Source organism: Odontesthes bonariensis, chromosome 18, assembly GCF_027942865.1.
Source record: "Odontesthes bonariensis isolate fOdoBon6 chromosome 18, fOdoBon6.hap1, whole genome shotgun sequence".
NCBI classification, from domain to species: Eukaryota; Metazoa; Chordata; class Actinopteri; order Atheriniformes; family Atherinopsidae; genus Odontesthes; species Odontesthes bonariensis.
Window position 1 is genome coordinate 2,938,869 of NC_134523.1, and position 23,255 is coordinate 2,962,123.

The 23,255-nt window shown below is 47.6% G+C and overlaps 1 protein-coding gene across 2 annotated transcripts in view; it reads left to right on the top strand.

The window, feature by feature from the left end:
- arid1ab (AT-rich interactive domain 1Ab) overlaps nucleotides 1-22,957 on the top strand; it is a 61,028-nt gene extending 38,071 nt beyond the window's left edge. For both annotated transcript variants that reach the window (XM_075450005.1, XM_075450006.1), the window contains exons 5-20: nucleotides 9,325-9,565; nucleotides 10,129-10,218; nucleotides 10,612-10,782; nucleotides 11,276-11,576; nucleotides 12,561-12,706; nucleotides 12,833-12,930; nucleotides 13,023-13,232; nucleotides 13,325-13,529; nucleotides 16,052-16,184; nucleotides 16,685-16,860; nucleotides 16,956-17,085; nucleotides 17,230-17,349; nucleotides 17,539-17,635; nucleotides 17,851-18,670; nucleotides 18,833-18,963; nucleotides 19,551-22,957. In XM_075450005.1, coding sequence (XP_075306120.1) covers nucleotides 9,325-9,565; nucleotides 10,129-10,218; nucleotides 10,612-10,782; nucleotides 11,276-11,576; nucleotides 12,561-12,706; nucleotides 12,833-12,930; nucleotides 13,023-13,232; nucleotides 13,325-13,529; nucleotides 16,052-16,184; nucleotides 16,685-16,860; nucleotides 16,956-17,085; nucleotides 17,230-17,349; nucleotides 17,539-17,635; nucleotides 17,851-18,670; nucleotides 18,833-18,963; nucleotides 19,551-21,476 — 4,995 coding nt within the window. In that variant the 3' untranslated portion in view covers nucleotides 21,477-22,957. The remainder of the gene's footprint in view (nucleotides 1-9,324; nucleotides 9,566-10,128; nucleotides 10,219-10,611; nucleotides 10,783-11,275; nucleotides 11,577-12,560; nucleotides 12,707-12,832; nucleotides 12,931-13,022; nucleotides 13,233-13,324; nucleotides 13,530-16,051; nucleotides 16,185-16,684; nucleotides 16,861-16,955; nucleotides 17,086-17,229; nucleotides 17,350-17,538; nucleotides 17,636-17,850; nucleotides 18,671-18,832; nucleotides 18,964-19,550) is intronic.
- The last annotated feature ends 298 nt before the right edge of the window (nucleotides 22,958-23,255 follow it).

Sequence of the window (23,255 nt, forward strand, 5' to 3'; positions counted from 1 at the left end):
GTCGGGGCTTCTGAAGACGTAAAGCAGGCCAGTCACCATCAGTCTTTTATGCTCCCTGGATGTGGCACTTCCTCTCCTCGCCAACCGAACAGAAAAAGGGGAAGAACTACCAGACCACCATCAACTTTTTTCACTGCCTCACACCCGACTTTAAAAAAAGAAAAAAAGATCTCCCTCTTGTCCCTCTCCCAGGTCTTTTGTACACCCTTTCTCCTCTGCAGGGCTAATCCCTCTCAGGGACCGCCCACTGCTTGTACTGCTCTTCTTTTCTGATGGGCTCGAAAGTGCTCCAGACTCGAGAGGGAAGGTCACATGCTGGTCACACGCTCACACCCGAGTTTGCTTTTTTTTCTCTCCGGTTCTGAGTGCGATGCTTCATCTGAAGTGGTCGAGGCTTTACGTCGTCTACAATGGTGTAATTACGTAGACTGTACCTTTTATGACGGGATGGATAAAATGTCTTTTAGTGTTTTTATTATGATGAGAACCATCCTGGAGAGTCATCATCCCCTGCTCCTAGTTTTCCCACCTTTATATTTCTGCCCGTCTGGGCCCCACCCTCACATGAATCCGGCCTTATCCCGTACGTTTGGAAAGCTTAAGGACCACCCACATTGCAACAACAAGCCCCCCCCTTTTCCCCTTAATGACCTTTTAATGGTATGTGCCAAGCTTCCTGATCTAAAACGGAGGGATCTTCCATTCTTGCTGATCAACTTTGAGCCCCCCACCCCCCTCCACCCCCCACCCCTTTCCCGTCTTGCCTGCAATCCCGTTCCCCGCTCAGCCCAGCCCAGCTCTGCTCTCCTGCGGCAGCTAAGCTTGTTTTTGCGACATAGCTCTGGAGCAATCAGCCCGACAAGGCCAGCCCACTTTTTTTTTTTTTTTCTTCCTTTCTCCTACCCAGCCCAACCCCCTCTGTGCCTTTTCGAATATTACCCTCTAATATTTGTTTTCAATTTGCTGCATTTCTCTTTTCTTTCAGTGTTTAATATACAGATATTTCTCTTCTCCTCTCATTCCTCTTTTCAGTCGAAATTTCTCCCTTTCTTTCTCTGCCTTCCTCCTCCTCCTCCTCCTCTCTCCTCTCTCACTAAATCAGCTTTCATAACGCCGTGCAGCGCAGCAGCCTTGTTTTGCGAGGCTCTGACGCTGACGGTATTCAGAGTCCGGGGCCAGTTTCCTGTTGCTATTCTGGGGCCCTTTGCTTCCTGTGTGGACATGTCTTATTCAGATTCCAGGGCGCCTCTTGCTCACCCTCAACCCCCTCCCTCCTCTCAGCTTGTCTGTTTTCTCTCCCTCTGTCTCACCCCTTTTTTCCCTCTGTATGATTTTTAATCAACGTACTTGGAAAAATTCAACCCGCTGACGGAGTTTGTAGTTTTTTGCATTTGCTTCAGTCGAAAAAGCTCCAAAACCCTTTTTTTTTTTTGCTCTTGTGAGTTTTCACACACACACAGAGAAAACGCTCTCTCCGCTCACGCGCACGCTCTCACGCTCGCGCACACACACTCTCCCATGCCCCTCCCCTCTGCCTCCATTTCTGCTGGGCTGAGCTAGTTTTGCAGCACAAAGACTGTGGCTGACTGCAGCACTGTCTGTCCTCTGCTCTCTCCTGCTCCCGCTGGAAAAAGCTGCTGAGCTCGGACAGATGAAGCAAGCCCCACAATGAAATTAACTCCCACTCTACGAAATAACCCCCAATATTCTATAGTTTTCCCTCCTCTCCTCAGTCAATTCGCTTGATGGTGTCATTTGCTTTAGTAGCGCCCTCTATGCACACTGTGTGTGTGTGTGTGTGTGTGTGAGACGGCGTGAGGGGAGGGGCGCTGCTGGTCTGGAAAGCAGGCAGACTGGCTGTAGGGGTCTGGAGCCACCCCACCCTCCTCGCCCCTCCGTATCCCAGCACCCCTCAGACCTCGGGCTGGGCAGCTGCCTGCCTCACTTGGGCATCTGTGCGCTGCCCTGGGACTCCCTGCTACTATTGTGAACTCTACAAAAGGCCTCACTCACACACACCATCTTCCTATTATTCACAGCAATCAGCCCCCCCCCCTCCTTCAGCTACATACAAACTGCTGCAGTGATTGTGTGTTGTTGTTGTTGTTGTTTTTTTCTTCTTACCCCCGCAGAGAAGCTCAATTAGGCAAATGTAAAGCGTTTAGAAAAAGACCTCCCTTCTTATTGATCAAGATTCATACTTGGCTTTGATTTTTTTTTTTTTCCTTTTGTCTGTATCGCATAGGAATGTAAAAGCTGAACGGTACCGATCGATTTAATTTCTTACGACTGCCTCTACATTTTGCTAGCTCACCCTTTCATCCTCTACGTTTTGCTCGATGTTATTATCCGTCGCACGTGGCTGCCGCTGATGGAGTAGCAGTGTAATGGGTGATCCTTTGGGACTAGCTCATCTGTGGAAGTAGCAGACATCGTGTCTGTGGCTCTGACACTCCAGGCTGGATGTGCACCCCCACCAGGGTGCTCGCAGCCTCTGTTCGGGGCTGCTGTTGGTGTTCATCTCGCAGAGGGTAAATTACACAACTGCGACGTGTTCTTTTCAAACACTCACTAGGTTTTGAGTCATCTGCTCAGAGTCTGTGATGGCATGAGCTGAGCATGGGCTGCATGTCACACCTATGGGGGGGCTTTCAGCTGTGTGTAGAGTTTAGACTCAGCCTGTGCTGTGTGCGAAACCCTGTAATGGCTGCTGCTGTTTGAGGCATGGGCCTGCCTTGCTTCTCCTCCTTTCTCCAGTTCTTCCCTCATAGTGGGGTGGGAGTGCCCCCTTATGGCTGTGCTCAGCCCTGCAAACCTCAAGCGGGGGTTGGAGCCGCCTCTCCCCAAGCCCACTGTGGACCTCTCGGAGGCCTTTGTACGTTGACACGGCAGGTGGGAGCCCTGGGCAGGTGACTGAGGCATCAGCAGCATCCACCTACCTGTTTTTCTTTTCAACATCTGGACGTTTCCAGCTGTGATTTGATGTAAAGTAACACGGAGTCACCTCAGGTGGTTTAATTGGCCAGAAGAGCTGAATTTAGTTCTGTCCCAGCACCTATTGTGTCGCTGTTGCTTGTTCATGACTTGAAGAAGCAATCTGATCACGGACTGGAGATAACGTGCCTCTGGGCCACAGTTAAAAGTCAAATCGGCACATTCAGAGGCTAAGCTGGGAGAAAGAGAAGAGGAAATCTCATTTGATCTTTTACTTAATAGGCAAGAGATGACATTTCCCATGACCCTTCTCAGATATCAAAAGCCCACTTTGTCCTGTATGAGCTGCAAATGGTGTTCAGAAAATAAACAAACATCGGGGTCTCGTGAAAGATAGTAAAGAGTGTAAAGCCTTTAGCGTCTTGTGTTTGTCCACTCTTTGCATGCGTGTGTGTGTGTGTGTCACCCACACTCCTTCTCAGCAAAGGGCCTGGAGGTTGAGCGTGTAATTAAAGTGGTGGCGGTGGAAGAGAAGCAAAGAAGAGGAGGAGGAACACGGCTTTGGTGCGTCTGCATTTCCTGTAACAATGACGGGCTTCTTCTTTTGTAGTAGCTGACTGCACCGTGACCCTGCCAGGCACACAGAGAGGCTGCCGAGAGACAGACAGAGGAATGGCAGCAACAGGGGGGAGGGACTGTGTTGGCTTTAGTGTGTCAACCACGTGGATCAGAGTAACCATGGCAGCCCCTGAGATGCTGCCAGTTTTTTTTTTTTTTTTTCCCTCCCCCTCCCTTTCTCGAGCGTGTGTCTACTCTGGAATGAGTGAGCTCTTTTTTTTTTTTTAAACTGTATATTTTGTTTAGCATCTGGAGGCCTGAGAACCAGGACGCCTGCCAGCCAGGCGGTGGGTGAAACACTGAGAATGACAGAAGAGTGGGTCAGGGAAAGTGTGTGACTGAGCGCTGAACTCTGCCCCATCCTCTCCTCCCCAACACCTGATCTAGTTACACTCCTGGCCAGGGTGACACATTCCAGATACGTTTCATTATTATAAGGGCCACTGTGCAACCTCTCTTCTCCCACTTTCCACTTTCATAACTACACCCCCCAAAAAAAAGAAAAGAGAAGAAGAAGAAGAAGCTGGCTCGGCAGACTAATGGCTCTGGTCAGGCTTGATTGATTCAGTGAAGTAATCTGCAAATGGAATACATTAGGACGGCGGAGAGCCGAGCAGATGACTCAGAGACAGCGCAGGCACACTCAGAAGGGCAGTGGAGAAGATGGGAAAAGTAGGACCACTAAAGACACACTGACATTTTCAGCACTCATCAACAGGAACCGTTTCAGAGGAAATTTTTATTGAGGAGTATTTTTAATACATTTTCAGCATGTGAATGCCTCGGATATAATGAAGACTGTTCAGCACCTCTCAGCCCTGAAGTCCCATGTTAGGCTGAGCTGGGAAAAGCACAAAATGGCTGCCATAGAAGAACTGCTGATCTCTCCTTCTCTCCACAACACAGCTCACCAGTTCTGCACTCTTCTTTGCCGATTTATTGAAAAATCTGGTCTTCCTCTATATTATCATGTGATCAACTGGTGTTATGTGCCATAAATGATGCTGCTGTGACCCTCGTCCGAGCTCATAATTACCCACCCAACGTGCACACACACACACACACACACCACAGTTCGGCCCCTCAACTCCTCCCCATGTCAGATCCACGTCCTCCTCATCGTTTGCCTTCTAATAATGAGTTTGTTGAATAGCAGAGCCTCAGCAGCATCGGTATCACCGACTGCCAACCCTCCACCCCCCCATCCCTCCTTCCTCTCCTCTCCTCGCCTCTCGCTGTCCGGCTTGTGCAGTCAGCAGAACAGGCTGGTGCTGTGCAGCATCGAGCCGGGAAAAATCAATGACTGCAGAGTGGGAGTTGGTAGGAGCTTGTGTGTGTGTGTGTGTGTGTGTGTGTGTGTGTGTGTGTGTGTGTGTGTGAGAGAGAGAGAGAGAGTACGTGAAATGCTTCTGCCTACCCAGACCGAGGAACCAGAGCTGTCAGTTGTCAGATATTTACAGAAAGTCAAAGAGCTTGCCTTGTATACTGGGTTTGTGCCAGTAAAGCATTTGCTTTGGTTTAGCATTTTGTCTATTCTTGCTGTTATTGTGCAACGAATTAGATTTTTCTTTCTTTACGGTGCCATTATAGTGAACAAAAAGCACATTTGTTTTCAGTACTTTCATCTCTTGGCTTAAACGAGCGAAATTTCAGATGTGACGGTCACAAAGCTGATTCTGGTTTATAGCATTCCTACCGGCAGCTTTTCCTCTGGACCACCCATACAAAGCTGGGCTTCTCCTTGCATAGAATTCTCTCAGTCTGACTCCACTTCCCGGTCTGCCTCTTGACTTCAGCTCCTTTCAAATCCCTTATAAAATCTTCTTATGTAGGTTGTTCGAGGTTGTGGGAACTCGCCCTTTGTGGCTCACTGTGTTACAGCTGAGAGTTAATAGCAAAGTGGAAATAATGGTAATTCTGCCTTCCAAATTATTGCATTACTAATCGTAACACGTCACAGTTTTGCACCATGGAGACTAGAATGATAGAGAGTAGATGTATGTTCCCCACCACATTGCTTTCACAGGGTCTTTTGTTAACTTTCTGGAAGAGCATCTACTCTTTGGAACATTTGGATATGTCAATCAGTTGTTGACTACTAACCACTATTTTCTACTTGCTACTAACATTTTGTGGAGATTTTCAAAGATAAGTTTAATGGGTTTTGTAATTGACTCTAAACTGTTCTAAAAAGTTTCATCATTACTAAAAATCAAGTTTTTAACCTTGGTAATATGCCCATGAGATGTTTCTTACGTGTTAAAAGACAAATTATGAGTAGAATTAGCCACCTATGCTATGGCTGAGTATTTTTGCTTTAAATCTGCAGAGCACCAGTTGCACAATCTAAATCTAAATATACTAAACAGAGGCAGCAAGCAGTCACCAGCATCCGCGGCTCTGGCCTGCTAGCCACCACCACGGCTGCTAGCATCTGTGGCTAGATGGTAGGATGCTGCTGGTGGCTGTCTAGCTAGCTGCCTAGCTAACTGCTAGGGTGGCTGGCTGGCAACCAAAACATTTCTAATATTACTGAAAGTAGTCAAAATGGAATAAATAATCATTTTTATAAAAAAAAAAAAAAAATGCAACTTTGACTTGTTTAGCTTTTTCTTCTTGATAATTGCTTTTTGGCTTAAATAACTGTCCATAGCAGGTTTGGAGGAAATAGGGAAGGCATGGTCATATGTGGGTGGGGGCAGATTAGCATATTCATAGTTATCCTTTCACTGAATAAGAAAAAAGATGTGGAGTCATAGCCCAAGCAATTTTAAGACAACAAGGGGTCTTTTTTTCTGGCAAAAACTATTTGGAACCTATCCCAAAAATAAAGACGCAAACCAAGCGGAGGGAGTTTTGAAGGTTTGAAGTCAGTTTTGTTCTCATATCCTGTCCGATAGTCATTTTGTGGTTTCCATTCCAGTAGTGTGTTTGGTTTAAAAGTTCAGTTTTGACTTGGTGTCAGAGGTCTTTGCTTCAGGAAAGTCCACCTCCAAGTCGTAAAAAAAAATACAATTGTGACTAAAGTCCAGTACAAAACCAGATCCGGAGGTCAGACTGAGAAGAAATCAAGACGATGCTTTTAATCGCCATTGTTACGCGAGTGAAACAAAAATGATCACCTCAGAATAGGTAAAGGTGTGAACGATTATCTCAGCTGAAACTGAGATGCAGTTTCAACTCAGTTTCCAAACTCCACAAAAATATTATAATTTGAATGAAGCAGTTGAACTCATTTAAAAAAAATAAATAAAAACCTACTGAGGTTTATTATTTAAACCAGTTCTTATTCTCCTTCTATGTATACTCCCTCGAGAGCCCCAACCGTGCCTATCCTTCCTTTGCCCCATGTCTATCTTGTGTCTGTTATTTGTAGTAGAGCAACCCCCTGCAGAGGGGTGACTTCCAGGCACAGTTCCTGTAACTGACCCCTGACCTCTTTGCCTAATGGTCTGGCTCACTGAGGATTGTTTTGCGGCTGGGGCACGACCCTCCTCGGTGATCTCTAAGAATCTGTGAGTAGCAGCTAAAGAGGTGGGTCATCGTGGCCACGAGCCAGCCCAGGCCAAGCCCTCTTATCAGATGACCAGTCTTGTGATGTCTGCTCAGAGGTGGGGTGGTGTTGGTTGGGAACAGGAAAGGTGGGCGGGTGAGATGGGGGGGCATTGAGTGCGAGTCAGCTGACGACGCTGGCTGCTGGAAAAAAAGGATCCCGCCACGCTAGTTTAAGCAGGGAATGTCATGCTGTTTGATCTCTGCTCTGTGTTTGAAAGCATTGAGATCTCGCAGCTCTGTGGCTCCTACACAGCGTGGCTCTGCAAACCTGTTTTTACATTTGCGATACTTACACATGAAAGGTGGGGTAAACATTTTATTACATATTGCTTGAAATACTCTTCACACCCCCATTGCAACCAATTAATTAAAAGTTTTGACACAAATATGAAAAGTTTTAGTGGCGTCTAGAACGTACAATCTAGGAAAAACAGTATCCAATCATACTGAACGGACCGTTAACGATGATTGGATTCTGATGCGTCTATCAAACTGCAATCTGCTCCTCCCTCCCCCTCCTTCCCCCTGTGCACGTACCCTGCTCCGTGAACGAATTACGCGTCCAGAAGCTTGGCAGGAAGCTAAACTAGAGCCAGCTTGGCTAGCACCTAGCATTATTAAACGTATAGTTAGCATATACTAAATACTAAATACGGCAACGATCGATGCTTGCTGTCAGAACAGCGCTCGTGCACCTTCGTGCGCGTTCATGCACTCTAGAGGCGTGGCTTCGGGGGGAAAGTGAAGAAAAGGGTTGGGACTTTTTACCTGTGTATTTTCAAAATGCAGCTTCGCTGGACTCAAAGTCCAGGATCTCCTACCCTACCTTTAAGGCCTATGCTTTCTGCATAGTTTTCTAGCTGCCACATCCCCTGTGCAGGTCAGAAAGTCCAGGGTTTGTGCACTTCCTCACAGAAGTGAGGGAGGGCAGAGGCAACAGGGTGGATTGGAGCAGTGGTGGTGGGGGGAGGGTGGATTCTGAATCAGCGTTCTCCTCCTGTCACTCCCTCTGGGGTTCCTCCATCAGGTCACATCCCAAAAATAGCAACGGGCGCCGTTTCAAGTGCAAAACCGCCGGCTTCGGGGCTGCAGCCAGCCTGTGAGTGTGAGATTTCTATGGGAATAGTTGGCCACCATCCAGTGTGTGCTTCTTTTTTTTTTTTTTTCCCTCCACCTCTTCCCTTCTATTTTTTTCTCCCCTCCTTCAATGTGACTGGCAGATGAGCTTGCATTACTGTGTGCGCACATGTGTTCCACGTGACTAGGCGATGTGTAAACATTCACCTTCCCACAAACATAATCATCGCCGGCTGCCTTCCTGCCTTCCTGCCTGCCTGCCGGTCTTTGTGTCTCAGCCAGCGAGGCTCAGTAACAACACCACATGGCACAGGAGTTGGTGCCCAGCACCAATTATTTCAACTGCCTCCTGAGATGACTTGCTTCAAATGTCCCCCCCCCCCCCCCCCCCCCCCCCACACACACACACATTCTCTTTGCAAGTTACACAAACAGAGTTCTCCTTGCCAACATGATGATTATCAGCAAAACGGGGAGTATTTTTAAAAAGATGTGAAAATAAATCATTTAAGGAGAGAACAACGCACACACACTGATATAAGCAAGAACTGCTGGAACGCTTCTGTCAGCAGCTATATTTCCACTCACTTGATTTGACTTTAAGTACATTTATGTCCTATTTCATCTTGAAAAGATTTACATTTCTCTGATTGCAGCTGCTATCTTTACTACTCCCAAATCCAGAGTTTAAACTTGGGCTTTAAATACAGAATTGTACAAAGACAGATTTGCCTTTGCTACTATGTTTGTCTCTCTTTTCATGATGGGCGAAGCTTCTGTAAAACGTTACAGAGAGTAGGTTGCTCAGTCTTTTTGTTCCTGATAATTTGTTTGTAGATTAAACCGTTGAGGTGCTGCATTCGATGAAATGCCTCTTGTTTTTCTGGCTTTGTGCGCTTCTGTTGTTGATACTCTGGACTTTGTGGAAAACTTGTTTAACGTGGGACTTTGGAGGAACTTTTGATTTAGCGAGTTGGTTTTGGATATAGTTTTGTGGTTTTAAAGAATATATTCTACTGAAATTCTTATAGAGTTCTATTTTCTGCTCCCCCACCCCACATGCAGCTCTTTTGAAAACTACGCCACTTCCGTTTCTCATTTTGAAGCCATTAAAACTTAATATTTCTCTTGCTGCTGCAGGACCTCTCTGGCTCCATCGATGACCTGCCCACCGGCACAGAGGCGGCTTTGAGCCCGGGCGTCAGCACCTCAGGGGTGTCCAGTAGTCAGGGCGAGCAGAGCAACCCGGCTCAGTCGCCCTTCTCTCCGCACACCCCGCCCCACCTGCCGGGCATACGCGGGCCCTCGCCCTCACCCGTGGGCTCCCCCGCAAGCGTTACCCCATCTCGCACCGGCCCACTATCCCCCGCTGCTGTGCCAGGTACAGACGGAACATTATCAGTGCTGTTGTTCCACAGACTTCCCAACAGGATTATAAGTGCATCATGTGACCCAAAGCAGTTTCATACTTTAGTCTTTTTTTTTTTTTTAAAAGTCCGATTCAGTTTAATTTAAGTACCATCGAAAAGGTATTTGAACTGTCAAAATTGGCTTTCCAAAATGCAGGATCACATAAATTCCAGACTTTTGTGGGCGAAACAACAAAAAACTTAAGAAAGAAAAACTGACTTTACATGTAGGATCATTTGGGTTCGGATGACCTGATTAAAAAAGGTATCTCCCAACTTTTCTGACCAACCTTTAGCTCACCAAGCAGAGTGAAAAATACCTACAAACCGGCACGGGTACCATGCCACCAGCAACTCTTTGATCAGACCAGTGTTAAAGATCAACAGGACGTTTTCTTTTATAAGCTTGAATGTAATTGGCTTGTGATTATTCCATTGTTAGTCTGCTAATCTTCAACTAGAAGAAAAGGTTGCAAACAATTCTCCAAACCCTTTTCCAAGCTCTCTGAGCCGATGCATCATTGCTGTCCTGCAGGTAATCAGATGCCGCCGCGGCCGCCCAGCGTCCAGTCGGACAGCCTCATGCATTCTTCCATGAACCAGTCAGCCATGGGCCAGGACAGAGGTGAGTCTGTCTGTTTAAACGGCTCAGAAATAAAACACTATCACAGAACATCATCTGCTTTCAGGTGTGAGTGTTTGCATTTGTGGGAGTTGCTCCTCTACCGTAAACACTCCCGCAGGCGGTGACTTTTAAATGAGAATGTTTGTAGTCTGCTTGTCAGGTCAAATGAGGGTAACGGCAGACACGGGCAGAAGCATTTTTCTGCTCGGTTTGAGAGCGTAAGGAAGCGCGTTCCTAACAACACACTGTTGTACGTGTGTCACCGTGCTGTAGAGGAGGCATTCGGAACTTGGAGCACCACTTCTTTAATCCAGTCAGTTCCAGTGTCTATGTGCTCTGTGATTTCAAAAGTCTCTTGCATTTGAGTGAAATTTGTCTCCCAATCTCCTCCAGTGTACATGCGCAACCCTCAGATGCCTCCGTACGGGTCCCCTGGACAACCTGGCTCCGCCTTATCTCCACGCCAGTCTTCAGGAGGCCAGATGCATAGTGGGATGGGACCTTATCCCCAGAATAATGCCATGGGAAACTATGGCCCTCAGGGGGGCCAGTATGGCCCACAAGGTAAGGCTTCATTGTGGCTATATAAGCATTGGCTATTATTGCGTACAAGGGCGCTTTGCGTGAGAGGGCTGCTCTGTTAGATATTCCAGGATTTCAATTTTTTTAATACTAAAAATACTTTGAATGACCATCACAGCTTCTTGGAAAGGCCAGATTCTTAAAAAAGCTCTAAAGTTTCCTCTCGCTTCATATTATTTATTAAATCACTTCACTTTGAAGTCTCAGATGGTTTCTGTAGGCTTTGTAGAAGTTCTGCTATGAGTCATAGCAGCGAACAGCGGGGGCCAGATAAAGCCCGCTTCATCAGGCTGCTTGTCAGAACAGGCAGCGCGAAGGTAAATATAGAGCCGGGCTGGTGAAACTCTCTCGTCAGGTTGTAACGAGGGGAAGATTTCTCTGCTTTAAGACTAAAACACGGTAGGATGCCATGAAAAGCAGCATCCTGACGTAACCATGAGATTCAAGTCTGAATGCTGATCTGTAACACTTCCAGGTTATCCCAGGCAGCCCGGCTACACGGGGATGCCCAATGCCAACTACCCCAGCGGTCCGGGGCTGGGCGGTTCCATGAACCCCATGCCTGGTCAGGGCAGCGGGGCTCCGTACGGAAGCATGCCACCTGTCAGGATGGGTCCCGGGCAGATAGGTGTCCGGCCCTACGGTCCCGGCATGGCCTCGAACATGACCAGCATGCCTCCCCAGGTAGCGTCAGGCATGTGCCCTCCTCCAGGCATAAACAGAAAGGACGGCGGCCCTTCCATGCTCCACGGCCCTGCAAACTCCATACACAACAGGTGGGTGCACCCAGCTGCTGGCAGCCTCGGGGCCTCAGTGACACTTTCTTTCAAAAATATTTTTATTGAATTTTCCTTATGAACAACAATGTGAGGGCACGTCCAGCATAAAGAGTAGAAGTATAAATAAATATATAAATTTATTATATAATATTTATTATATAATATAATAAATAAACAAAACAAAACAAACACCTTAGGTATACAGACAGTAAAATAAAAATGAAACAAACCCCTTGGGTATATAGAAAGTAAATTAAAAATAAAAACACCTTGGGTATTTAGAAAGTAAAATAAAATAATACAAAACAAACACTTTGGGTATATAGAAAGTAAAATGAAATAAAACAAAACAAACACTTTGGGTATGTAGAAAGTAAAATAAAATAAAACAAAACAAACACTTTGGGTATGTAGAAAGTAAAATACAACAAAACAAACAACTTGGGTATATAGAAAGTAAAATGAAATAAAACCGGGCCTCAGTGACACTTAAGGGGACATTTGAAAACAACTCCTCACCTTAAGAGTCTTGAGCTTGGAGAGTTTTTCTCATATTTTGCTGTGCGTGTGTGCCATGGAGAATGAGTGGCTCTTCCTACGTGCAAGCCGATCTGTTGTGTGGTTTGGTGCTCGAGTATTCTGCAGAGGCGATGGCAAGAGACCAAACATTTATTTATGAGAGGAAATGGAGAGAATGAGAGGAGAGCCGATGGTCTCTGCAATGAGTGAATTACCCAACACCCCCCCGCCCCAAGCAAGGGTGCTAACTCAAACTACAAACACTTGTCACAAGCCTGAAAGTTGCTATGATAATATGACATAAATTGATATTTCCTACAAAAAAAGCTGAACCCTGTGATGGCAAGGTTTTTTTTTATTTTTATTTTTTTATTTTTAGTGGGTTCTTTCTTACCACGTTGTGTAACTACTTAAGTTGGGTTTTCCCAAATGCTCCTACTAAGAAAGCACTCTCTTCTCTAGGCCACCGGGCTACCCTAACATGTCACCAGGCATGATGGGGGCAGGCTCTCCGTATGGCCCTGGCATGAACAGCATGCACGGAGTGATGAACCAGGGAGGGCCAGGGCCTTATCCAATGAGTGCAAACATGGCCAACAACACCCCTGGTGAGTACAAGTACTTAAAATCTAATCAAGTGGTTAATGCTATCACAGTGGGGCCTGGAAGATTAGTCCAAAAATGGTTTTATAGACTGGATCTTTTTTTTGTTTCTACCACCCACAAATAAACAGGAATGGCTCCAGGATCCGACTTTGGCATGGACAAAATCAACCCTGCCCAAAAGATAAACAACAAAGTGGAGGGGACTCCTAAACCCGAATCCAAAAAGGTAAAAGGAAAAATAGTTGTAAAATTGTTTTACTGTTGTTTCGTCTTTTTCCTTCCAGATATGTAACACTTTTCTTTTGTCCTGTCCTACAGAAGTCGAGCTCTTCCACCACCACCAATGAGAAAATCACTCGGTTGTACGAGCTCGGCCCAGAGCCAGAGAGGAAGATGTGGGTGGACCGATACCTGGCCTTCGCTGAGGAGAAGGCCATGGGCATGAACAATCTTCCCGCTGTGGGCCGGAAGCCTCTCGATCTCTTCAGGCTCTATGTTTCAGTCAAAGAGATTGGTGGTCTCACACAGGTACGCCTGCAGTTTCTTCTGAGTTTGCCACGACTGTCTCGACCCGTTCTTTGCACGGGTCTTAGCCTTCTCTTTCTTCCCGCGTTTTACAGGTGAACAAGAACAAGAAATGGCGTGAGCTTGCTACCAACCTGAATGTGGGCACGTCGAGCAGCGCAGCCAGTTCGCTGAAGAAACAGTACATCCAGTGTTTGTATGCCTTCGAGTGCAAGATCGAGCGCGGCGAGGACCCGCCCCCGGACTTCTTCAACACGGACACCAAAAAGAACCAGCCGAAGATCCAGCCTCCGAGCCCAGGTGAGCGCTGCTGTCCGCTGTGAACTCCATGCAATTCATCACGCCCCCCCCCAATCATCTGATTAAAACCGCAACGTTAAAGGCGATCATTGGCCATGATATGTCATCTCTTGTAGTAGCTGCCATCCTTCATAAATCACCTCTATTTGGATGTATAGTGTAGGAGATGAGGGGGGTGTAGCTGTAAGTCACTGAAGTACACAACATCCTCTGGGCAGTTCAACAAACACTTTCCTTTGGGGAATACTCCCTGGCATTTGCACAAGACATGACGAAAGACGTTGTACTAACAGAGATGCTAGCAGCATGTCAAATATTTCAGTGAACTCTGAATGTTGGGTAAAAGTGAGTGTATAAACTGGCAGTCAGTCACACCACTGGTTAAGGGAGGATTAGCAAGGAATGGGAGGGGTCGTCTCAGGACCACGCTGTGGCTTGGAAGCTGTTTGTTTTGGAGGGCAGCGTGTTCTAGCTGCCAGGAGCAACAACACCGGGAGCGACCACGTGCTGCTTGAGTCTGGCCGAGACCCAGGCTGTCAGACACGGGGCACTGACTCAGTGCCGGCTTGTTGTTACAGGGGACATCAGGGTGCTCGTCAGCTGGCATCAGCCCTCTCGTTGGTACGAACGGAGGAAGATCTGGGGTGAGGAAGGGGGATGGGGGGGGGGGTTTGTTGTGGGGCAGGAGGTGATTTGGCGATAGTGACGCTTCATCAGCGGCGTGTCCTCGCTGCCTGGTCCCTGCCCAGGGCTACAGCAGCAAAGCAACACTCCCTGGAGATTAGTACTGAGCCAGAAATGATGAATGAGGGAAGAGGCTTGTGTGTGTGTGTATGTGTGTAAAAGTCACACGATTCCCTCTCTCTCTGACTCTGTTTCTGCCATGCTACTTCTTTTTTTTTTTGTCCTTATGAGATCCTCCCCCTCCCCTTTCCTCCCTTCATCTTTAGTGGAGGGAAATCCCTGCCCAGAGGGAGGAGGGGGAGCCAGTTAATGTGTGTGCATGTGTGAGAACTGGAGAGGGTGATGTGTGAAAATGTGAATAAATGTGACCTGCCAATGACCCCGATGTGGTGTGTGTGCTGGTTTAATGAATGGGAACCTGTGACTCATCAGGCTGCCGTGCTAATAGTGAGAAGTCCTGCGCTGAAGTTAAGGATGAGCGCTACTATGTCACACTCACAACACAAACAAACCATCACTCACTCTCATGTGCACGTGCTCAGCTGGCTGTCTCCTGTCTCTGTAGGCCAGACTGTAATCGGTCAGAGTCGGGGTTTAGAGCCTAATTTCCTGCAGACTCCATGAGCGCAGCGGCGGTTCAAGGAGGGTTGTTGGAAGTTAAGATTGAGGATCTGGCACGCTGTGACAGCTCGACGATTCAACAGTTTCGCCGGCTGTGCACTCAAACGCCGGGCATGTTGACACGGACTGTGTTCTCCGTGCAGCGCTCAACAACTTCTTAAAGGAGAAGTCCGGCCATTTTACAAACATATCCCATCTGTTGGAGACCCAGGGAAGTTGGCCAAAGGGAAAAACGCGAGAAATTTTCATGCCCGCTGCGCAAAGTTGTCCAATTGCGCTGATTTCCATGAAAGTGGGCTCTATCGGGCAAGCGTTTAACCTTTCCTGAGGCTCTTAACGTGAATCAAAATACTTTTGACCGAATTGGCCGTGGTGTCAGTAGCAATACAATTCAACCCAGGGGCTAACCATACCATTAGCTAGCACAGACATCCCGAGGGTTCTTATCTCCCGCAGCTAAATAATAATAATAATAATAAGGTGCGCTCCTTCCAGCAGTCATGTGACACGTCATGACATCAAAGCGAAAATGGGTGTTGAAACGAGTCACCCGTTCGATAGGAAACAATAACAAACATGGCAATGTGTAGTTCGGTTCCCGAGGGTCGTTTTTGGTGGACAAAAAGACAATTTTGGAATACTATTGTGTATGACTTAGGCGATCGATTTGTGCGCACGCCTGTGGAACATGGAAGCTGAGAGAGGTAAGGTGCGCTGTTTTTGAAATCTCAAAATGTATAATGTCTGTGCTAGCTAATGGTATGGTTAGCCCCTGGGTTGAATTGTATTGCTACTGACACCACGGCCAATTCGGTCAAAAGTATTTTGATACACGTTAAGAGCCTCAGGAAAGGTTAAACGCTTGCCCGATAGAGCCCGCTTTCATGGAAATCAGCGCAATTGGACGACTTTGCGCAGCGGGCATGAAAATTTCTCGCGTTTTTCCCTTTGGCCAACTTCCCTGGGTCTCCAACAGATGGGATATGTTTGTAAAATGGCCGGAATTCTCCTTTAATGGGATGTTAGGAGAGCCAAAAGCAGTGTGGGTTCACAAAGGCCACCAGTGGTGTGTAGTCAATCTACAAGACCGTTCTGCCTCACTATCAACCATCAGTCCTTGACTTTACTCCTGGAGAGAAGAGAGAATCTTTGTGTTTCACCAGCCAGAAGATTTGATTGTTGCCATCGAGCTCATCATTTATATCCTCGTTTTGCAGCTGGTTCTGGATCCCTACAAGGACCCCAGACTCCCCAGTCCACCACTAGTTCGATGGCAGAAGGGGGAGACCTGAAGCCCCCCACCCCAGCCTCCACCCCGCACGCACAAATGGCTCCAATGCCCGGTGGCAGGTACGATGAAGAGGCAGCAATATCATGTTTCTATCATTTTAATGATGTCAGCAGTCATCACAATAACATTGTCTATCCCCGTGGCAAAAAATGGTAAATACAATGCACGAAAAAGGTTGTAAGTTATGTAATGACAGGTTGTGTTACGATATACACACCACCAGCCAGCTTCTCAGTATGTGTGAAGGAGGAGCATGGTTAAGAATAAAGAAAAAAACATTATTTATATTATTATTTTGGTTCTGGGATTATTAAAATATATGGATGAAACATTGACTAGTAGTGGGGGCATTGTTTTGGGGAAAAAACTAGAAATACATGTTGTTAGTCCTCATGCGGCTTCTGTAGCAGCTTTTATGGTTCTAAGACAGTTTCATCTTGGACTTGTAATGCTTAATTTGTTCATATAAGGCAGACACCAACGTATTCAAATAAGGATTTAACAAGTAAAGCTAACGTATGTCCTAAAAAAGATTCACGCGTCTCGTATCGTCCTACAGGAGTAGCGTAAATCTGCAGGACCCCTTTGCTGATGGCGGAGACCCAGCGTTTTCCAGAAGGAATGCCATGACTCCCAACTCTCAGGGCTACCAGCCTGGGATGGGTGGTCCAGAGATGATGGGCCGGATGGGTCCCTACGAGTCCAACAAGGACCCCTTCGGAGGCATGAGGAAAGGTGGGCGACAGCCGTGCCACCAAATGAGATTGTGCAGGATTTTTGTTAGAGCTTAAACTAACAGTGTTCTGATCCTACTGGGTTTGTTTTTTAAGCTGGAGAACAGTTCATGCCACCTGGCCCGAACAGTGGAATGGGGGAACAGTATAACAGAGGACCACCAGGCCCAATGGGCAACATGCCTCTGGCTCAGAGGCAACAGTACCCATATGGATATGACCGAAGGTAAACAAAAAATACTTTCTCAGAGTGGTTGTGTCATGCATGAAGGAATGAGATGATCAGATTGGGATCAGGTCTGCTCTATTCTGACATCCGAATATACTCGAAAGTTAGCACAACTGACAAGAGCTGTTTGTTGGTTTACAGACCGGAACCAGGAATGGGCCCTGATGGCAACATGGGTCCCGGAGCTCCTCAGCCCAACATGATGCCGTCTGGTGCTGACACGGGGATGTACTCGCCTAGCCGTCCTCCACCACAGCAGCGGTCAGTCCTGCTCAGTGCACAGAAAGGCCCGTCTTATAGATGAAATAAGAGAAAGATGGCCTTGAAAACACTTTCCGTTTGTGATCTTGACAGATTTCGGGTCACTTGTCAGCGCTTCATAAAAGCTTGACCTGTGCAGTTACTGAAGAGGAGAGATTTAATGGTGTAAACTTTTGTTGTTGCTTTCAGACATGATACCTATACAAATCAATACCCTGGCCAAGGAGCTCCCCCTGGTGGCCCATACTCAAATCAGCAACCAGGAATGTATCCACAGCAGCAACCGGTAAGGACATTTTGTTCAGCATTTATAGAAGTCTTCCTTTGGTGTTAAATATGTCTTTATAACATATGATTATAAAGATGAATTTTATTGTAAAAATTTGAGGTCTTCCTATTTCTGCCACTTTTCAAAAGTACATAAATATCAGCAGCAATTGTTCTTAAAAACAAGCTTGAAAATCTTTGATGATTATGATGCTGAATGTTATCTGCTGACAGAACTACAAGCGTCCTGTAGATGGAGGGTATGGTCCTCCCGCCAAGCGCCATGAGGGAGAAATGTACAACGTTCCTTACAGTGGTCAGCAGCAGCCAGGACCCCAATCTTCGGGGCACCAGAGCCAGCAGGACATGTATAACCAGTACAATGCATATCCTGGTGGAGATCGCAGACCACCCGGCCCACAGGGCCAGTTCCCTTTCCCCTTCGGACGGGAGCGAGGGCCATCATCTGCAGGCCCGAACTCCCAGTCCCCCATGCCCCCCCAGATGATGGCAAGTCCCATGCCTTCAGGTCCTGATGGCCCTCAGGGCCCAGTGTGGCAGGGCCGCAACGAGATGGGCTATCCCAACTATCCGAACCGTCAGGGACCTCCTGTACCAGGCCAGGCCCCTGGGTACCACGGGATGAACCGCTCCGAGGAGATGATGCCATCAGACCAACGCATGAACCACGAGGGACAGTGGCCCGGTCACGTCAACCAGAGGCAGCCGCCATTTGGCCCCGCTGGTTCTGGACCACCGATGACCAGACCTCTACCCTCCACCTACCAGACTTCCCAGAACCACATTCCTCAGGTGTCGAGCCCAGCTCCCATGCCCCGGCCCATGGAGAGCAGAACGTCGCCCAGCAAGTCGCCCTACATGCATCCTGGCATTAAGGTCCAGAAAGCTGGACCTCCAGTCCCCGCCTCCCACATCGGCCAGGCCCCTGTGCATCAACCCATGATCCGGCGAGACGTGGCCTTCCCTCCTGGCTCTTTGGAGGCTACTCAACCCCACCTTAAACCCCGGAGGCGGCTCACCATGAAAGACATTGGTAAACAATTTTCCTTTTTCAAAAGTTTTTCATTTTTTACCAGAGAAAATAATTATTTTGAGGTATTGAGTTTATTCACCTCTCAGTGACAATCCAGCTTTTATATACCGATGTAATAACAGGTTATGATCACTTAAGCTCATTCTGTTTTTGTCCTCACAGGCACTCCCGAGGCTTGGAGAGTAATGATGTCACTAAAGTCAGGTTTATTAGCTGAAAGCACCTGGGCCTTGGACACCATAAACATCTTACTGTATGATGACAGTAGCATCTGTACTTTTAACCTTTGTCAGGTAAGCAGCTCTAATCTTGCCTGGCTGACGCGTCCACATCTCGATGAGATGGTGGTCTGGGAACTAGGTGTGCATTTTCTCGTATTTGAGGCGTGGTTTACGAATGCCTAGAGCCGTTTATTGGGCGCTACGAATGTCTATCAAATGGCGTCTGGTTCTTCCCATGCTGCTTTGCGCGCGATTCATAGCCAATTGTATCACTTATACCAGATGACGTATGTAGAGCGACAGAAATTCGACGAGGAAGAAGAAGACGCTTTACTGTGTATGAGAAGACGCGTTGCTCTTTTTTAAAAGTAAACTTGCGTTCTAAGCTACTTAAAACACTTTCTAAGGCTGCATCGAACGGTAACGTTGTGTCCGCTGCCATGTTGGATTAACACTCTACAAGCTTCAGTGTCGCTCATAGACGTCGTCATCGTCTTGCCCCCCCCCCCCCCCCCCCCCGTTCTGTGATTGCTCTAATCCCCATCTGTTCACCTTTTGTTGAGTCAACGCACCAAAATTATTTGGGCTTTTTGGGGGTGTTTTTATTTTTTTAGCTCAGTTAAGGATTGGTTTGTTGACCTTTTTCATTGCCTTCGCAGCTACCTGGATTCCTGGAGCTGGTGGTGGAGTACTTCAGACGCTGCCTCATCGAGATCTTTGGCATCTTGAAGGAGTATGAAGTAGGAGACCCTGGCCAACGCACCCTAATCGACCCAAATGCAGCCGAGGACTCTGACGATGATATTCCCATGCCTGAGGGAGAAAACATGGACACAGATGAGGAGGATGAGGAAGATGAGGAGGTAGAGGAAACAAAGATCAACGCTGACACCTCCTCACTGGTCCACGTGAAAGAGGAGGAGGAGGAAAGCTCTCTGAAAGATAAGTCTTCAGAGGATGAGGAAGAAGAAAAGGAAAGGGAGTTTTCTACCAAGGAAGCCAATAGCTCTACCTCAGGGTCCTCCCAGGACCCCAACGTCCACTTGGAAAAGCCCAAGCAGGCTAGCAAGTTTGATAAACTCCCCATCAAGGTGGTGCGGAAGAAGAATCCCTTCCTGGTGAACCACTTGTCAAAGCTTGGGCAGCGACAGAGCTTTGACAGTGGCCTGATACACTGGAGCATTGGTGGTGGTGACACTACTGAGCACATCCAGACCCACTTTGAGAGCCGGATGGAGCTACTCAAGCAGCGGAAACGCACGCCAGCAGCGACAGGGGGCCGCAAAAAGGACCAGGCGCCCCGAGCAGCAACGGAGAACCCTGAAAAATCCAAGTTCAGTGGGGAAGATAAGGCTCGACAGCAGGAGCCCCAGTCTTCTGAACCTCACAAGTCTCCATCGGAGAAAAGCCCTCCTCCCGTTCCCGTCGTTGCACCGGTCACTGCCACCATTGATGATGTACTATCTGCACGTCCGGGGTCGGTCACCGAGGAAGTGGTCCGTGGAGGTGCTGAGGAGCAGAAGGAGAACGGCAAGTACCTGTTCAGCATCAACCCGGATTTCCAGAGCCGCCGTAACGTCAAGATCTTGGAGGACGAGCCACACAGCAAAGACGAAACGCCGCTCAGCACTCTGTCGGACTGGCAGGACTCGCTAGCTCGGCGCTGCATCTGCGTTTCCAACATCGTCCGGAGCCTCTCCTTTGTCCCCGGGAACGACCTGGAGATGTCGAAACACCCAGGCCTCCTGCTGCTGTTGGGCCGCCTGGTGCTGCTCCACCACAGGCACCCTGAACGTAAACAGGCGCCAGTCACCTATGAGAAGGAGGAAGAGGAAGATGAAGGCGTGAGCTGCGAGCGGGATGAATGGTGGTGGGACTGCCTTGAGGTGTTGAGAGAGAATTGTTTGGTCACTTTGGCAAACATCTCAGGCCAGCTGGACCTTTCTATCTACCCAGAGAGTATATGCCTCCCACTGCTGGATGGCCTGCTCCACTGGGCTGTCTGCCCCTCAGCGGAGGCCTTGGATCCCTTCCCCACGCTCGGGCCCCACAGCTCCCTTTCACCCCAGAGACTGGTCCTCGAGACCCTCAGCAAGCTCAGCATCCAGGACAACAACGTCGACCTCATTCTGGCAACACCACCATTCAGCCGCTTGGAGAAGCTCTACGGCTCGCTCGTGCGCCTGGTCGGTGAGCGCAAGGTGGCCGTCTGCCGGGAGATGGCAGTCGTCTTGCTTGCTAATTTAGCCCAGGGCGACAGCCTGGCAGCGCGGGCTATCGCTGTGCAAAAAGCCAGCGTGGGTAACCTGCTGGGCTTTTTAGAAGACAGCCTAGCGGCCACGCAGTACCAGCAGAGCCAGAGCTCCTTGCTACAAATGCAGGGCGGCCCCCAGTTTGAGCCTACCAGCGTGGACATGATGCGGCGAGCAGCCCGGGCACTGCACGCCCTGGCTAAGGTAGAGGAAAACCACTCAGAGTTCACTTTGTACGAGTCGCGGCTACTAGACATCTCAGTGTCCCCACTTATGAACTCTCTGGTGTCCCAAGTAATCTGTGACGTACTGTTTCTGATTGGCCAGTCATGACAGCCGTTGGGGGGTTTCAGCTCTGCCTCTTTCCGTTCCTCCTCAACCTCCTTTTTTTTGTGCGTTTGTATGTACGTGTGTGTCCGTTGCGTGTGAATGAAAAGAGTAGACTGTCCTTTGTTTTGTTTTTTTCTTTTGTTTTTGTTTTTCTCTTTAATTTATGCAAAATCACCTCGGATTCCACTGTCTTTCTACCCCTGCTTCTTCTCACTAAAAGGAAGGAATATCATGAAGTAGCTGTGGATTTTAAACGTCTGAAATGGAAAGATGCCGGCAGAGAAGAGCGGATTGGGACCCAGGCATAGAACAGAGTGAGCTGCCCTGCGGAACAGACTTGTTTTTTTTTTTGTTTTTGTTTTTGTTTTTTAATGAAAAGAAAAATCTTCAGAAAAAAAGAAAAAAAAACTGTAACCAAAGTTGCTGTCTCGTTTACAGTGAGTTTGGGGGATACATGTGCTCACTCTCTCCCTCGGAGGGGTCGGCAGAGGAAGAGGGCACAGACTAAACAATATTATGGTTCATGTTTGGAGGCTACATAGACTCATGGACTGTGGTGTGGTATATTTGCTGTAACTTTGGATGCTATATACTCAGCCCCACAGGAACCACATTATTGGCTGTGAACAGACATCTGTCATGGGAGGCCTGTGCAGTAGATTGTAGGACTTTTTTTCTGTACTGTACACCTTAAAAACTGTAAACATACTGTAATAATACTGTTTCACACTGAGATACGCTGGCTTGGCAGCAAACTGTAGTTTTTAAAAACAGTTTTAGTTATTGTCAAGAGAGAAAACGGCTTTCCCCCCAAAGTATGGTGAACCTACAACACCCCGACCTCTTCTCTTTGTCCCTTGATTGTATGACTTGACCCTTATATTAAAAAGTCACCTATAGGACTGGTCCTCAACGCTAGATGCAGTCCAAGCTGCAGTGTAAATATGATGTTGTACATTACACTTCTCTCTCTTTCTCAACTTCTGTTGCTCTTCACCGTTTTTAATCATCGACGATTCCGAGTTTTACCCCCACATCAGCTGCGCCGTGTGATGACTCGACGCCCACCCGCTCCGTTACGTCGGCGCCTCACCCCCCGCTCAGTTTCGGGGAGGGGAGGGGGTGTTCAGCTGCTGTCCGATGCCACCCCGCCCCACAGCAAACGTTTAAGTTTCAGTTTGTGTCTAGTCTGGGTGTAGAGAATATTAACAGAAATCATGTCTGCGGTTTTATTTGAAACTCCTTCACAAATGACAAACTTAACCTCGATGAAGAAACCAATTTTAATTTTTTTTCTTTTCGTTTTTTTTTTTTTCAGTGATGCGAATTCTGCATATTTGTATTTCAGATGATGTAGCTAAAGACTTGATGTAAATTCCTTTTTTTCCCCTTTTTTTGGCTTAATGAATATCATTTATTCAGTATGAAATCTTTATACTATATGTTCCACGTGTTAAGAATAAATGTACATTAAATCTTCGTAAGACGTTTGCTGTGGATTTATTTATTATTCTCTTTCTACAGGGTTGAGGCAGTGCTGAATAAAGTCCTGAATTTTCCACGTGGCTCACACACGTCACTTGTACCGAGACTGTTCTGCTGACGCACACACTCAGCTCTGTGGGGGGGTTCTCTGATGCGAAGCCACGCATTCGCGCGCTGCATTGATTGACGTGTCAACGCTATGTTGCAACACGAATATTTACATCAAGGAGGGAGAACCGAAAGAGCTTGCTCTCATTTAGAGGCTGGAAAAGCCGCTTTTTAAAAGAAATTAAAAAA